General features: G+C 42.3%; 3 gene segments (V, D, J or C); 2 read left to right on the forward strand and 1 right to left on the reverse strand.

Moving 5' to 3' along the window:
* Positions 1 to 16,782, reverse strand: part of LOC110972317 (immunoglobulin kappa light chain-like) — a 238,184-nt gene that overhangs the window by 70,733 nt on the left and 150,669 nt on the right.
* Positions 4,489 to 4,983, forward strand: LOC127531762 (Ig kappa-b4 chain C region-like). The segment is given in 1 exon segment: positions 4,489 to 4,983. A coding segment is annotated over 1 exon segment (267 nt).
* The window catches only part of LOC127531752 (Ig kappa-b4 chain C region-like), a 112,452-nt gene continuing 112,262 nt past the window's right edge, over positions 16,593 to 16,782 (forward strand). Inside the window, exon 1 of the C gene segment in view lies at positions 16,593 to 16,724.

Genomic DNA, 16,782 nt, shown 5'->3' on the forward strand with positions numbered 1-16,782 from the left:
TATGCACTTATTTTTGTCTAATTCATTGCAATTGCAAGGACAACAAAGAAATTCTATTCTATTAATTTTTAAACCAATTTAGGTAAATACTTAATAAAATTCTTATTTTTTATCTTATCAGATATCAGATAGGTAGACATAGTTTTATCACGACTGTTTCTAGAGTCTCTTTCTTGTATACGATTCCAGTTCACTTTAAACTTTGTTTAGATAATGCAGCTCTATCTGGTAAAGACATCATTTTTTGAGTTTTGAGGGATGTATGGATCTTGTTTGTGCTGATGGTGTGGATTTCTGTTGTTGATTGGTGATGTCATGTTTTCTTAAAAAATAATAGAGGTGAATGAGCTGTGATCCAGAATAAAACTGAGGTCAAAGGTCATGAGAGAAAGTTTGCTCAACAAGAAAAAATTTGAAAAATGGTTGATTTCAGGTAAGAACATGGAACTTCAATGTTAAATAAATAGATGGTGTGCGTGTACATCTGTGTGTGTTCAGTGACCTGTATGAGTTTCTGCAGCAGCTTCCACTGCAGCTGTCAGTTCACTTTCTGTTCAGCCTGACTGTGAGAGGTTTTTGTATAACACTTTTTCACCGTGTGAACACACGCTGTCTGTTGATCATGTGAGAACTCTGACAGTAATAAACTGCAGCATCTTCAGCCTGGACTCCACTGATGATCAGACTGAAGTCAGAATAAGATCCTCTGCCTGTAAATCGATCTGGAATCCCTGATGCTCGAGCATTGGAAAAGTAAATGAGCAGTTTCAAAGGTTGTCCATCTTTGTGTTGGTACCAGGCTAACTCATGAACTGAAACATAATACACATTCTGACTGGTCTTACAGCTGATGGTGACAAACCTCCCAGAGCAGAGCTCACTGCTCCAGACTGAGTCACTGTGGTCTGTCCTCTGGACTCTGAGGATTCAGAGACACAAACAGAAAGCAGCATCATGGTTCTGTGGGCTTCATTTCAGAGGAATGGATGTTGATAGAGGAGAGGAGTCTGATTCTCTGGACTTTACCTGTGAAGCAGCAGCAGAGGAGAGTCCAGATGAGGACACAGATCAGAGTCATGTTTTTGATGAGGAGGATTTCTGTGTCTTCTGTTGTCATGGAGGACAGCTTTCAGTCATCCAGAGTTGAAGTGTCAGGACTATAAAGTCTCCCAGAGCACTGGAGCATGGTGCTGCTGATGCAAAGTGGCTCTCTATGGAAATGTGTGACTGACTCCAGCAGAGACTTGGATCACTGTGATGATGTTGATTATCAGTGGATCAATCATTTGATCAGAAAACCAAATGTGTTAATATTGTTTTACATGAGGTTTGGTTGAGTTTGGTGGACAGATCTTCTTTCAGATTATTTCATAATTAACATATTAACATCACTGTGAGACATGATCTACAACATACCAGGAAGCTTTTAATCCTATGAACCTGATTAAATTTTATGACTGAAACATTATGCAGTCTAAACAAAGTGAAAATTTTAACTTATCTTTCACACTGAAACCTGTTGTCATGGTTCACCCAGTGATGCCTGTCTAGAAGAAGGAAGTGAAACACTTAAGAGCTCGGTTTCATCCACTCTGAGAAAGATCAGCCAGAAGATAAATCCCTCTCTGCAGCAGTTGTTCAGTTTTGGCTGGCAGAAATTTCCCATTGATCTTGTTCTCTCCAGTGGGTGGAGTTCTTTCCAATCCCTGATGTTCAATCTCAATCCAATTCAATTTTATCTTATGTAGCGTCAAATACAAGTCAATCGTCTCAAGACGCTTTACAGAACCCAGATGCCTGACCCCCAGAAGCAAGCCCAAAGGCGACAGTGGCCAAGGAAAAACACCCTTTTAACAGGGAAGAAACCTCAAGCAGAAACCCCGGCTCTATATAGGGGGGACCCATCTGCCTGCTGGCCGGACGGGTTGAGAGGGACAGAGGAGGGCAAGGGGGAGGGGATGGGAGAAGAGGGAGGGGTGGGAAAGCAAGGAAAACACAACACACATTTGGATACATGTATGACAGGATATGTGACCCAAACAAAGTAAAGCTAACATTGAAAAACTGACTCATAATTTACTCTTATGATGTACGGCTCTGACATTAAACATACTCCATATATAGCCTAGCAGTAAATTCAACAGTAATGTAAGTTAGCATAACAAGTATAGTGAAGGCAATGCAGAGTTGACTGGTGGAAAAAGGGGGAGCTGGAAGCAGAGGGCTGGAGGAAGGTCAGCAGCAGCATCCACAGTGGACATGATGGAGACTGGACCAGCTGGTGGAACATCAAATGCAGATCTGAAGCATCCAGCTCTGGGACCAGGGACACGCGGAGAAATAGCACAGGGGGAGACAGAGTGAATGTACTGCAATAACGGTATACATATTAAATGTAAAGGTAGATAGAGAAGGGCCTCAGTGCGTCAAAGAAAGTCCCCAGCAGCCTAGGCCTATAGCAGCATGACTAGGGGCAGAACGAAGGGACGTCCAAGAGGGAGTCAGCTGTGCAAATGAAGACACAAGCCGAACCCCTGTGGGTCACCCAGTCAGCCCTAACTATAAGATTTGTCAAAAAGGAACGTGTTTGTAAGGAACGAGGGGCAGCGTGGAATGTTGCTGCCCCTCTCCAGTGAGGAGTTGCAGCAGGGGAAGGCCACGCTCATGTGCCTGGCCAACAAGGGCTTCCCCTCAGACTGGAGTCTGTCCAGGAAGGTGGACGGCAGCAGCAGCAGCAGCAGCAGCAGCAGCATGAGCTGGGAGGAGAGCAGGAGCCTCGGGGTGCTGGAGAAAGACGGCCACTACAGCTGGAGCAGCACCCTGAGGCTCCCTGCAGACCATGGAGGAAGGTGGTCTCTGTGAGCTGTGAGACCACCCAGGGCTCCCAGACTCCACTCTCAAGAGACAGAGATTACTAAAAAATTATATATTTAAAATAAAAATGTTATCTGGTCACTTGCGTTCACTGTGTTATTTCCAGTTTTGATATCAGCTGAAAAATGATACAAACAGCAAATCATGGAGTTGAGTTTGTTTGTTTCAGAGTCAGAGAGCCGTGTCTCTCTACAGTCAGAGGTTTTTGTACGACGCCTCAATCAGGTTGTATCATTGTGGTGGACTTTTGTGGAGGAACCAGACTGGATGTTGGAAGTAAGTTAAATGAAAGTTGTTTTAATTTAGGTGATATTCTTCTTTTCTTGTCTATACTCTTCTGTTCATTGTGGCAGGAAAAATAAACTAATTTTCATGTTAATATTAAATTTGCCAACAAATAGTCTTGTAGCAGGAGATGAAGCTCATTTTAACAATGGAAGTTTAAAAATTAATTACAATGAGTCTAAAATTTGAAGATGGTCGAAGTAAGTTGAATTAAATTTGTTCTAATTTTAGTTGATATTCTTCTCTTTCTAGTCTAACACTTCTCTTTTCATTGTGGCAGGAAAAATAAATTAATTTTCAGATTAACATTAATCTACCAACAAATTGTTTTGCAGCAGGAGATGAAATTCATTTTAAAAATGTAAATTTTAAAAGTCATTACATTGAGTCTAAAAAAAATCAGGATGGTCCAAAAGACAAAACATTATTTATGGTTTAATGGTTGAATATTGAGTGACTGTAGGTTTAGTTCAGTCTGACAGTCAGAGAGCCGTGTCTCTCTACAGTCAGAGGTTTTTGTACGACGCCTCAATCAGGTTGTATCACTGTGGTGGACTTTTGGTGGAGGAACCAGACTGGAATTTGGAAAGTAAGTTTATAATGTGTTTAATACTAAATGTGTTATTGAAGAAAAAACCTATTTCGAAAATGTTTTTGATGGTTTGAAGCAGAGAAATGCGGATTTTTTAAATGTACAACATATTTAGTATTCATGTTTTATTTGTCCTTATGGAGCTTAACTCAAATCATCTTTTCTAAACTTCATGTCCACATTTAATTTCAATATTGGAATTTAATCATTTGTAATCTAGAATACACAAAATTTTATTCCTTCTATGACCAGGTAATAAACAATTCACTTTTATCAAATAAAACTGTACAATTTGCAATTCAGCTTGAAATAATGTTTAAAGACCAAAATACAGAACATTTTAGATTTGTTGAGTATTTTTCTTTATTCTTTCTACGAAATATTTGAAAGTAGTGTTTAGTTCTGATTTTTGGTGACGATAATTAAAACTGTTATTGTAAAAGTTTCCACATCTGCTGGTTTTAGTTCCAGAACAGTTTAACATATTTCTGATCAAACTGTGAGATGATTGTCTCTGAGCTGATTTACATGAGAGCTTTCTTAAAGGGAACTGAAACAATGTGTGAGTGAGTGACTGCTGGAGCAGAAAAAGCATCTGACAGAAACTCCTTCAAGGACTAAACCAACCGTCTCACAGTCAAGGTGTCCACGTGTGTGATGTTTGATTGACAGCTGTGTGCTCCCTGTCCCTCTAAGCTGATTGGTGTCTCCTAGGTGATGTCCGTCCCACCCTGACGGTGCTGCCCCCTCCAGTGAGGAGCTGCAGCAGGGGAAGGCCACGCTCATGTGCCTGGCCAACAAGGGCTTCCCCTCAGACTGGAGTCTGTCCTGGAAGGTGGACGGCAGCAGCAGCAGCAGCAGCAGCATGAGCTGGGAGGAGAGCAGGAGCCCCGGGGTGCTGGAGAAGGACGGCCACTACAGCTGGAGCAGCACCCTGAGGCTCCCTGCAGACCAGTGGAGGAAGGTGGTCTCTGTGAGCTGTGAGGCCACCCAGGGCTCCCAGACTCCACTCTCAGAGACACTGAGGAGAGACCAGTGTTCCCAGTCCTGACTCACTCACTGGGACTCTCATACTGGTCTGACTCTGTTACTGCTCTCTGTTTGCTCTCCATTTCTCTTTTCTATATTTTTTTCTTTGAATTATTTTTTCAAACTAAAAAAAGATTAGAACAGCCATATCTTCCTCTTCATAATGATACAGTTCATGTTTTCATGCAATAAAGCCTTTCGTCTTCAAATCAAGTGTTTCAGTCTTTTTATTTAATCAAACATCTTAAGATTTCGTAATCTACATCAATTTAAGAATAAATAATTATTATGAAACACACTGTATTGTATAAAATTTGTTTTCAGAGGTACATTAAAACTGGTAGTAATAAAGGCAATATCCCAGACAATTTATATAGATACAATCCCTTCCAAAATTATTGAAACAGTGAGGTCACTTTCATTATTTTTGCTGTAGACTGAAAACATTTGGGTTTAATTTCAAACGATGAATTTGAGACAAGAGATAAACATTTCAGCTTTTATTTCCAAGTATTTACATCTGGTTCTGATACACACCCTAGAAGATAGCACCTTTTGTTTGAACCCAACCATTTTTAGGTGAGGAAAAGTATTGGAACATGTGACTGGCAGGTGTGTTGTTTTGCCCTGGTGTGTCCTATTCCATTAAATATTGAAACAATAAATACCGCTCCATGTCTATGTTCAATTTCAGATTTAGACTGCATCTATAGTTAGAGGTGTAGCCAACATGAAAACCAGAGAGCTGTCTATGGGTGAAAAACAAGCATTTGTGAAGCTGAGAGAAGATGAAAAATCAAGACTAGTTACTGAAGACAACATATGCAAAAGAACTGCTACCGAGTAGTGGGTTATATGATATACTCTCACAAACTACTAAACACAATCTTGATGCACATGAAAACAATGAAAGTGTTTGTTATGGTAACCCGCTTTATCGTGCATTGCCACTATGCATTGTTTCTTGTCACGAGGCTACAGCTACAGCGTGCTGATGGGCCTATATTAGCAGTCGATGCTAGCGATAGTTAGCCTTCTACTTTTCTGACACTTATCACATAGTAAACATAAAAGCAGCACCACAATGTAACACAAATATATACATATACATATATATATATATATATATATATATACATACAGTGCCTTGTGAAAGTATTCGGCCCCTTGAACTTTTCAACCTTTCGCCACATTTCAGGCTTCAAACATAAAGATATCAAATTTTAATTTTTTGTCAAGAATCAACAACAAGTGGGACACAATCGTGAAGTGGAACGAAATTTATTGGATATTTTAAACTTTAACAAATAAAAACCTGAAAAGTGGGGTGTGCAATATTATTTGGCCCCCTTGCATTAATACTTTGTAGCGCCACCTTTTGCTGCAATTACAGCTGCAAGTCGCTTGGGGTATGTCTATCAGTTTTGCACATCGAGAGACTGAAATTCTTGCCCATTCTTCCTTGCAAAACAGCTCCAGCTCAGTGAGGTTGGATGGAGAGTGTTTGTGAACAGCAGTCTTCAGCTCTGCCCACAGATTCTCGATTGGATTCAGGTCTGGACTTTGATTTGGCCATTCTAACACCTGGATACGTTTATTTGTGAACCATTCCATTGTAGATTTGGTTTTATGTTTTGGATCATTGTCCTGTTGGAAGATAAATCTCCATCCCAGTCTCAGGTCTTTTGCAGACTCCAACAGGTTTTCTTCCAGAATGCTCCTGTATTTGGCTCCATTCATCTTCCCATCAATTTTAACCATCTTCCCTGTCCCTGCTGAAGAAAAGCAGGCCCAAACCATGAGGCTGCCACCACCATGTTTGACAGTGGGGATGGTGTGTTCAGGGTGATGAGCTGTGTTGCTTTTACGCCAAACATATCATTTTGCATTGTGGCCAAAAAGTTCCATTTTGGTTTCATCTGACCAGAGCACCTTCTTCCACATGTTTGGTGTTGTCTCCCAGGTGGCTTGTGGCAAACTTCAAACGAGACTTTTTATGGATATCTTTGATAAATGGCCTTCTTGCCACTCTTCCATAAAGGCCAGATTTGTGCAGTGTACGACTGATTGTTGTCCTATGGACAGACTCTCCCATCTCAGCTGTAGATCTCTGCAGTTCATCCAGAGTGATCATGGGCCTCTTGGCTGCATCTCTGATCAGTCTTCTCCTTGTTCGAGGTGAAAGTTTAGAGGGACGGCCAGGTCTTGGTAGATTTGCAGTGGTCTGATACTCCTTCCATTTCAATATGATTGCTTGCACAGTGCTGCTTGAGATGTTTAAAGCTTGGGAAATCTTTTTGTATCCAAATCCGGCTTTAAACTTCTCCACAACAGTATCTCGGACCTGCCTGGTGTGTTCCTTGGTCTTCATGATGCTCTCTGCACTTTAAACAGAACCCTGAGACTATCACAGAGCAGGTGCATTTATACGGAGAATTGATTACACACAGGTGGATTCTATTTATCATCATCAGTCATTTAGGACAACATTGGATCATTCAGAGATCCTCACTGAACTTCTGGAGTGAGTTTGCTGCACTGAAAGTAAAGGGGCCGAATAATATTGCACACCCCACTTTTCAGTTTTTTATTTGTTAAAAAAGTATAAAATATCCAATAAATTTCATTCCACTTCACGATTGTGTCCCAGTTGTTGTTGATTCTTGACAAAAAATTAAAATTGTATATCTTTATGTTTGAAGCCTGAAATGTGGCGAAAGGTTGAAAAGTTCAAGGGGGCCGAATACTTTCGCAAGGCACTGTACATATATATATATATATATAGGGCACTTATGCACTTTCCTCACCTGCAAATACAGAAGAAATACAGTTTCTGATGAGTATTGGTTCTCTTTGCTTCTATCTTGACTACTCTCATGTTTACGACTGGGCTTACTTCATTGTACGCCGGGAAAACAGCACCAATCTCTCACACTACAGAGCCAATACTAATGCCTACTGATGAAAATGGGTGTCGCCCTAAAATTACTTAGGATTATTTTTAGGTGTGACACAAGGCCTTTCAAATTCTATTCATAGTGGTGGGACCAAACAAATTAGAAAAACTACTAATTCTGAACATCATATGAACTACACTCAACAAAAATAGAAACAGTTGCTTCCATTTTTTATCAGATGTACACAAAGATCTAAAACTTTTTCCACATACACAATATCACCATTTCTCTCAAATATTGTTCACAAATCTGTCTATATCTGTGATAGTGAGCACTTCTCCTTTGCTGAGATAATCCATCCCACCTCACAGGTGTGCCATATCAAGATGCTGATGAGACACCATGATTCGTGCACAGGTGTGCCTTAGACTGCCCACAATAAAAGGCCACTGTGAAAGGTGCAGTTTTGTTTTATTTGGGGGGGGGTCCACTCCTCTTCTATGGCTATGCGAAGTTGATGGATATTGGCAGGAAGTGGTACACGCTGTCATATACCCCAATCCAGATCATCCCAAACATGCTCAATGGGTGACATGTCCGGTGAGTATGCTGGCCATGCAAGAACTGGGACGTTTTCAGCTTCCAAGAACTGTGTACAGATCCTTGCAACATGGGGCTGTGCATTATCCTGCTGCAACATGAGGTGATGTTCTTGGATGTATGGCACAACAATGGGCCTCAGGATCTCGTCACGGTATCTCTGTGCATTCAAAATGCCATCAATAAAATGCACCTGTGTTCTTCGTCCGTAACAGATGCCTGCCCATACCATAACCCAACCGCCACCACGGGCCACTCCATCCACAACATTGACATCAGAAAACCGCTCACCCACATGACACCACACACACTGTCTGCCATCTGCTCTGAACAGTGTAAACCTGGATTCATCCGTGAAGAGAACACCTCTCCAACGTGCCAGATGCCATCGAATGTGAGCATTTGCCCACTCAAGTCGGTTGCGACGATGAACTGGAGTCAGGTGGAGACCCCGATGAGGACGACGAGCATGCAGATGTGTCACGCTCTCAGAAGGCGGACCCGAACAGAAAGCCACGCTGCCAAGGCTGGTGGAACTGAGGAGGAGTTTTATTGTTGGAGGGGTGAATAATGGCTCGGTAAGGGGAAAACCAGAGTGCAGGAGTTGCTGGTGTAGTGGGGGGTTTTTAGCCAGGAACGGGGGGAATCCAGGCAGGGACAGAAGGGGTCCAGGCAGGAATGAGGGTCCAGGCAGGAATAGGGAGTCCAGGCATGAGCAGGAGGGTCCAGGAGGGAAAAAACAGTGATGACTGGGTTGGGGAGAGCCGGTGGGGAAGGAGGATGGTGGGGATCCTGGACAGCTGACCTAGGTGAGGAGCAGGAGAAAGCAAAATAAGAAAAGACAAACTTAAACAGATCTTAACAGAGGGCTAGAGAGTGAACTGACTGAGGTGTCTTGGTTCAACAATCTGGCAGGGAGTGGAAGGATGAGCCGGTTCTTATTGCAGAGGTGTGTAATCAGGTCGATGATCGTCAGCTGTCCGGGAGCCGTAGAGGTGGCTGATTGCCTGAGTGGAGTCAGCTGGGAAGCTAGACTCCACTCAGGCACCGAGCTGCAGGGGGAGAGACAGGGCAGAGGAGTGGATGGGAGACAGCAAGACAGACAGGGCAGAGGAACAAGAGAGGGGGAGAGATGGGGAAAGAGGTATTTGGGATGCCAGATGGGAAAGACAGGGGATGAGAAGGGAGCTCTGACAAGATGAGCTTCCCTGAGACGGTTTCTGACAGTTTGTGCAGAAATTCTTTGGTTATGAAACCCATTGTTTCAGCAGCTGTCCGAGTGGCTGGTCTCAGACCATCTTGGAGGTGAACATGCTGGATGTGGAGGTCCTGGGCTGGTGTGGTTACACGTGGTCTGCGGTTGTGAGGCTGGTTGGATGTACTGCCAAATTCTCTGAAACGCCTTTGGAGAGGGCTTATGGTAGAGAAATGAACATTCAATACACCAGCAACAGCTCTGGTTGACATTCCTGCTGTCAGCATGCCAATTGCACGCTCCCTCAAATCTTGCCACATCTGTGGCATTGTGCTGTGTGATAAACAGGCCCGGACTGGCAATCGGGAGAGGCGGGACTTTTCCCGGTGGCCCGCCTCCTTATTGGCCTGCCTGGACGGGCCAGCCACAGACTGGCAGGCCAATGAAAAAAAAGTTGATCGGCTTTTTGGCAGACAGGCCAGAGACAGCAGCGTTAGAAGCCTTACAGAGTACACGCCCACCCTCCTGTCACTCACACAAAGCAAGTGCTCTGAGCTCTAAATCAGAAGGATAGGGATTGGTCAAAGTGACATTTTTTTTAGAAGAAATGTGCCATGATTGATTAGTTGCTTTATGGCCCACCCCTTCATAGCGACAACGGGGAGAATGCACTGCAGAGCGGTGCTATGAGAGTGAGGCCAGAGAGTGGAAGGAGCGAAGATTATGGAGCACCCTTACTTCAAGTAAGTTTACAAACGGTCGGTTCTTCTCACAAATGCATCATCAGACTTCAAAGGCCAAAATATAATAAAAAATGTCTGTCCCAAATAAGCTCCACAGGTGTCAGGTGGGTTGCAGGAAGCCTGAAAACGTTTGAGACCCCCTCTTCAGGTAGGATAGGCAGTTGACTTACAATTTTCAGTTATAAAATGAACATTGGTGTTTGCATATACTATTAGCTATGACCAGCTGACATCTAAATGATTTGCTGACAAAAATAATATATATTTTTTTAATTCCACATGTTATATAAATAATAGGAAAAGGAAAACATTGGAAAAATTGGTGAGGGTAGTGAAGAGATTACAGAAGAGAAAAGTACTGGACTGTATGGAGCTGTCGTTATGGTTGTGTTTAATAGACTTACTGTCTGTTTAGTAGTGTTGTAATTGCTATAACATAACTGTAAAAGGCATATTTTTGGAAGGAAAAAAAACAAAATTTTGGTGCATTATCCCACGTGACACAACCCTTGCGGTGGCGGAAGTGGCCTGACTGATTGGAAATCTCCCGGCCTGAATTTCTTTCCCAGTCCGGCCCTGGTGATAAAACTGCACCTTTCACAGTGTCCTTTTATTGTGGGCAGTCTAAGGCACACCTGTGCACTAATCATGGTGTCTAATCAGCATTTTGATATGGCACACCTTTGAGGTGGGATGGATTATCTCAGCAAAGGAGAAGTGCTCACGATCACAGATTTAGACAGATTTGTGAACAATATTTGAGAGAAATGGTGATATTGTGTATGTGGAAAAAGTTTTAGATCTTTGAGTTCATCTCATAAAAAATGGGAGCAAAAACAAAAGTGTTGCATTTATATTTTTGTTGAGTATATTAAGATACACAATAGTTTAGGCTGCCACACTACACCAGAAGATGCAAACCATGCATAAGCAAGAAGAATAGGATGGGCAGGCTGGAGTTTGCTGCAAAGTACAGAAATGAGCCTCAAAGAATTCTGGGACAAAGTTTTATGAACTGATGAGAAAAAGTTCAACCTTTACCAAGGTGATGGAAAGGCTGAAGTTTGGAGAAAGAAAGGATCTGCTCATGATCCCAAACATACAAGTTCATCTGTAAAACACAGTGGAGGTAATGTTGTGGTTTGGGCTTGCATGGCTTCTTCTGGGACGGCTCATTAATCTTTATTGATTATATAACACATGATGGCAGAAGCAAAATGAACTCAGAAGTCTACAGAAACATTTTGTCTGCCATTTTAAAGAAATATGCAACAACACTGATTGGTGAATGCTTTATCGTGCAGCAAGAAAATGACCCAAAACACACTGCCAAAACAACGAGACGAGCCCTCAGTAGATGACAGAACCACGCCATCTACTGGCGAGTTTCAGTAGATGGCATTAAATACTTGCATATGACTCTGTATCAATTTTGATCATCCTACATATATCCCTTCCTACTTGATCTGCTGACTTGTAACTCCACAACTGAGCAGGGGACCTTAGACTGATCTTCAGTGCCAAGTTTGATTATCCTGACTTCAGCACTTGCAGAGGTATCGGACCGGACATACACACACACACACATACATACATACATACATACATACATACCCACATACATACTTACCCAGCCAGACACCGCACCGAATGCAGTAACCCCGCTGACATACGTCAGGCGTGGTTAACAAAGGAGTTCATCAGAGGCAAGAAGTGGAAGGTTTTAGATTGGTCAAATCAATCCCGAGACTTAAATCCAATAGAGCTGCATTTTACCTGTTGAAGGGAAGACTGAAAGGAGTAACCACCAATACAAAAACAACTGAAAGAGGCTGTTGTGAAATCTGGAAAAGCATCACAAAAAATAATGCATTAGTTTGGTGATGTCAATGGGTCACAGGCTTGATTCAATTATTGCAAGCAAAGGGTCTGAAACTAAATATTAAGTCCGATTCACTTTAATCTGTTTTAAGTCTATCCGTACCAATATTTTTGCTCACCTAAAAATGTGGTGTTCTGTTTCAAATAATGCTATCTTTGAAGTTGTCTATCAGATCCAGATGTAAATAACTACAAATAAAAGCTGAACTGTTTATCTCTTGTTTCAAATTCATCATTTGATGTCAAATCCAAATGTTTTCAGTCTACAGCAAAAATAAATGTTATGATCCTGCTCCGGCCCCTGCCCTTCCTTCTCCTATTTCTCTCTCCTATGCCATATATAATCATGTCTCTCTCTCTCCTTGTCTTGTCCCTCTGGCTCCCTCTGTTTGCACCTGTTGGTCTCTGCGTCTGTCTCACTCCCTTGGTCTCTCTCACTTACTCTCGTGCATTACCTGTCTGCATTCTGCTGGTTGCTGTGACAAGAATCGGCTGCAGTAATCCAATTCCCAGTAATAAGAAAGGAAACTATGGTGTCCCTAGGGGTTTGGGCAAAAAAACAACAAAAGAACTCCAAACAAACCCTCAGCAGGTAAAACCTGGAAAGGAATGCTGAGTGCAAAGTAATACTAAAACTAAGGTCGAGCTAATTGCGATTACTAGAATTATACAAGGAAATTTAACTGTGCTGATAACTAAGGTCAGAGAGCAGCTCAAAAGAATTCCTGCTCAAAGAGAGGAAAATACTCAAGGACACTATAATAGGATGATCTCAAAAAACAGCACAAGATTGTACAGGGATATACTGAAGAAGTCGCAGGGTGACGATAACTGTAGGACAAATCTCAAAATTCTATAAAATTTTAATTTTCCAACTTTTCTTTAACTGGGCTTCTTTAAACAATTAACCGCCCTGACTGAGGCATGGCTTACTGTGACCAGAGTTTAGGAAAACTGGGAAGCTGGAGGGGGGCTTAGGGTCCAAGGAGCTGTGGAGGGGGCTGGGACGGCAGGGGAAGGCTGACGGGGCTGGAAGCTGTGAAGATGACGGAGACGAATCAGGCAACGTGTCCAGAGAGAGGAATGGGTTTGGGCCATAGACAAAACCAGATAACCAGACGAAGGTGAGCCAGAGCAGGAGGAAGGGCAACTGGAAAAAAAGAGTGACTGAGGTTCCATAGAGAAAAGCTGACCAAACCATGTGCAGAGAACTGACAATGGATGTTTACAATCCAGCATCTGAGAGGTGACTGAAGCCTGGTTATATTGCAAGACAAGGTGAGTTGAGTGGCACTGGTGCACCTGCTCCTGCTTCAGTTGATTGCAATCAGTGATTGGCCTCACCTGTCGCCGCAGCACCCAGCGCACCTGAAAGAAAAGAAAAAACACAGGGAAGGAGGGGCCCTATCTAGAGCCTGCTTCAGCAGGCCTAAACGTTTTGTTAAATAAAACCTGTCCCTATTTTCCTTTTGTCCGCGTGTTCTGTGCCTGGATGCTCCAATCCCCAAAACAAAATAAAGGAATTCAATACTATCAGAAGGGATTGTACATACAGGATTCACAGGATGACCACTATAAACAGTATAAACAATGTGTAGGACATGAGATGGAGCTTATATGCAGTATAGACAATGAATGCTATAAACAGTGAATATGGGATGAGGATGGAGATACACACAGTTTATACACAATATGAAGTCCGGGGTGAACATGGAAGAGGGTTTGTTGGGTGAAGTGCTGGCTGTCCATGGAAGATGGAGGAGGGGATGTGGAGGGGGTGGGGAGTGTTTGGGGTGTGTAGAGGTCAGTCAAGTGAGAGCTGAGGGGAAGAAGCTGTTCCTGAGCCTGCTGGTCCTGGCACAGAGATTTCTGTAGCACCTCCAAGATGGGAGGAGGGCCAGCAGACTGTTTCCAGGGTGGGAGGTGTCCCTGATGTTGCTGCTCCACAGACTTAATAGTGATGCATAGTCTTGATGGGGGGGAGTGGAGTACTGATGACATGTTGGACAGTTTCCACCTCCCTCTGTAGAGCTCTCCAGTCCGATACAGAGCAGTTCCAGTACCAGAGTGTGATGCAGCTGGTCAGGATGCTCTGGATGGTTCATTGGTAGATGTTCACCAGGATCGTTGCAGACAAGTTGATTTTTCTCAGTCTCGTCCAGAAGAAGAGGCTGATCTAAAGTGGCAAATACTCCAGTTAGTGTGCTGAAAACAGAGCTGCAGTGTAGAATCAGCTTCCTCTGTCGTCATCTTAACTCTTCTTACTGCTGCTTTCACACTTTAGTTAAGTGGTGAGTACGTGGGGAATAGGTACACTAATATCTGTTTTAATTAAAATGACTATTTAGATCCATTTTAAGTCCAAATAAGTGATAACTCATGCAGCTATCTGCTCTTACAGCAGGGGTGTCAAGATCCGTTCCTGGAGGGCCACTATCCTGCATGTTTTAGATGTTTCCCTCTTCCAACACACCTGATTCAAATGATCAGGCTCGTTATCAGGCTTCTGCTGAGCTTGATGATAAGCTGATTATTTGAATCAGGTGTGTTGGAAGAGGGAAACATCTAAAACATGCAGGATAGTGGCCCTCCAGGAACTGAGTTTGACACCCCTGTCTTACAGGCAATGAAATGTGAAACAGATCTCTCGTGAAAGTTCTGTTGCAGTTGATTTCTAGCTAGAAATTGTTTTGACCATGTAAATTTGTAAATCTAAAATTTAACAATGTAGATGATCATTCAGATCAGTTTTCCTATGGAGAAAAGAAACATCCAGTCACATTTCATTGTGATTTGGGTGATTTGCTCAAACTGAAGAAAATCTTGTGATATGACTGAAAGCATGAATATAATTCTGTCTTGTCTTGTCTTTACATGTCTTATCAGTTCGTAAACATTGTGAAGACATTTGGTTGATGTGTACAAAGTGAAGAAACAAGCTCTTAGTCTGAGTGCATCTGATTTTCAAGAAGGACATCAGAGTTCATTTAGCAGTTTTAAGTGAGTAGATACAGTTTTTCAGGTGTTCTCTTGTGTCTACTGGTATTTAAAGACTGGGATCTGTGATTTTTATGTTTTCTTCAAATAGAGATGAAATTATTATGATCCAAAGTGAAGCTGAGGTCAAAGGTGATGAAAGAAACTTTTCTTATGTGACCCAAGTCACATCCTTTAATAATTTACAAAGTAAATAAATAAGCAAAATTCATAATAATGACATGAAAGCACAATGTTACATGAAGTGATGGAGAAAATTATGTGACTTACATGAAGACAGAGAATTTATTGTCAGCAGCTCGTCTTGATCCGTGTGTGTGTGTGTGTGTGTGTGTGTGTGTGTGTGTGTGTGTGTGTGTGTGTGTGTGTGTGTGTGTGTGTGTGTGTGTGTGTGTGTGCGTGTGCGTGTGCGTGTGCGTGTGCGTGTGCGTGTGTGTTCAGTGAACTGTATCTGTCACTTCAGTTTCTATTCAGTCTGACTGAGGGAGGTTTTTGTACGACGCTTTTTCACTGTGTCAACGAATGCTGACTGTTGATGTAGAATTCACCCATACAGTAATAAACTGCAGCATCTTCAGTCTGGACTCCACTGATGGTCAGACTGAAGTCAGAGTTTGATCCTCTGCCTGTAAAACGATCTGGAATCCCTGATGCTCGAGTGCTGGCGAAGTAAATGAGCAGTTTAGGAACTCCTCCATCCCTCTGTTGGTACCATGCTACAAGTTGGTAATTGTTCCAGACATGAACATTGCGACTGGTCTTACAGCTGATGGTGACAGAACCTCCCAGAGCAGAGCTCACTGCTCCAGACTGAGTCACTGTGGTCTGTCCTCTGGACTCTGAGGATTCAGAGACACAAACAGAAAGCAGCAGCATGGTTCTGTGGGCTTCATTTCAGAGGGATGGATGTTGATAGAGGAGAGGAGTCTGATTCTCTGGACTTTACCTGTGAAGAAGCAGCAGAGGAGAGTCCAGATGAGGACGTAGATCAGAGTCATGTTTTTGATGAGGAGGATTTCTGTGTCTTCTGTTGTCATGGAGGACAGCTGTCAGTCCTCCAGAGTTGAAGTGTCAGGACTATAAAGTCTCCCAGAGCACTGGAGCATGGTGCTGCTGATGCAAAGTGGCTCTCTATGGAAATGTGTGACTGACTCCAGCAGAGACTTGGATCATTGTGATGATGCTGATTATCAGTGGATCAATCACTTGACCAGACAATTAATGTTAAAGTTTTTGATAAATATTTACATAAACATTAGATACTAAATTCAACTTCACTGTTATGATTTCTTCTATCTATTTTTAACAATTCATGTTTTGTGAAACATTTTTGTACAGTTTTATCACTACATCAAAAAAAGTAAAACCTGGAGAATTCAACTGTAGATTAACTTTTAAAAAATTATATATAAAAATTAAAAATGTTATCTGGTCACTTGCTGCATTGTGTTATTTCCAGTTTTGATAGCAGATAACAAAATGATACAAACAGCAAATCATGTAGTTGAGTTTGTTTGTTTCAGAGTCAGAGAGCCGTGTCTCTCTACAGTCAGAGGTTTTTGTACGACGCCTCAATCAGGTTGTATCACTGTGGTGGACTTTTGGTGGAGGAACCAGACTGGATGTTGGAAGTAAGTTGAATTGAACTTGTTTTAATTTAGGTGATAATCTTTTTTCTTTTCTATACTT

This window comes from Acanthochromis polyacanthus, chromosome 2 (genome assembly GCF_021347895.1).
Source record: "Acanthochromis polyacanthus isolate Apoly-LR-REF ecotype Palm Island chromosome 2, KAUST_Apoly_ChrSc, whole genome shotgun sequence".
Taxonomy (NCBI): domain Eukaryota; kingdom Metazoa; phylum Chordata; class Actinopteri; family Pomacentridae; genus Acanthochromis; species Acanthochromis polyacanthus.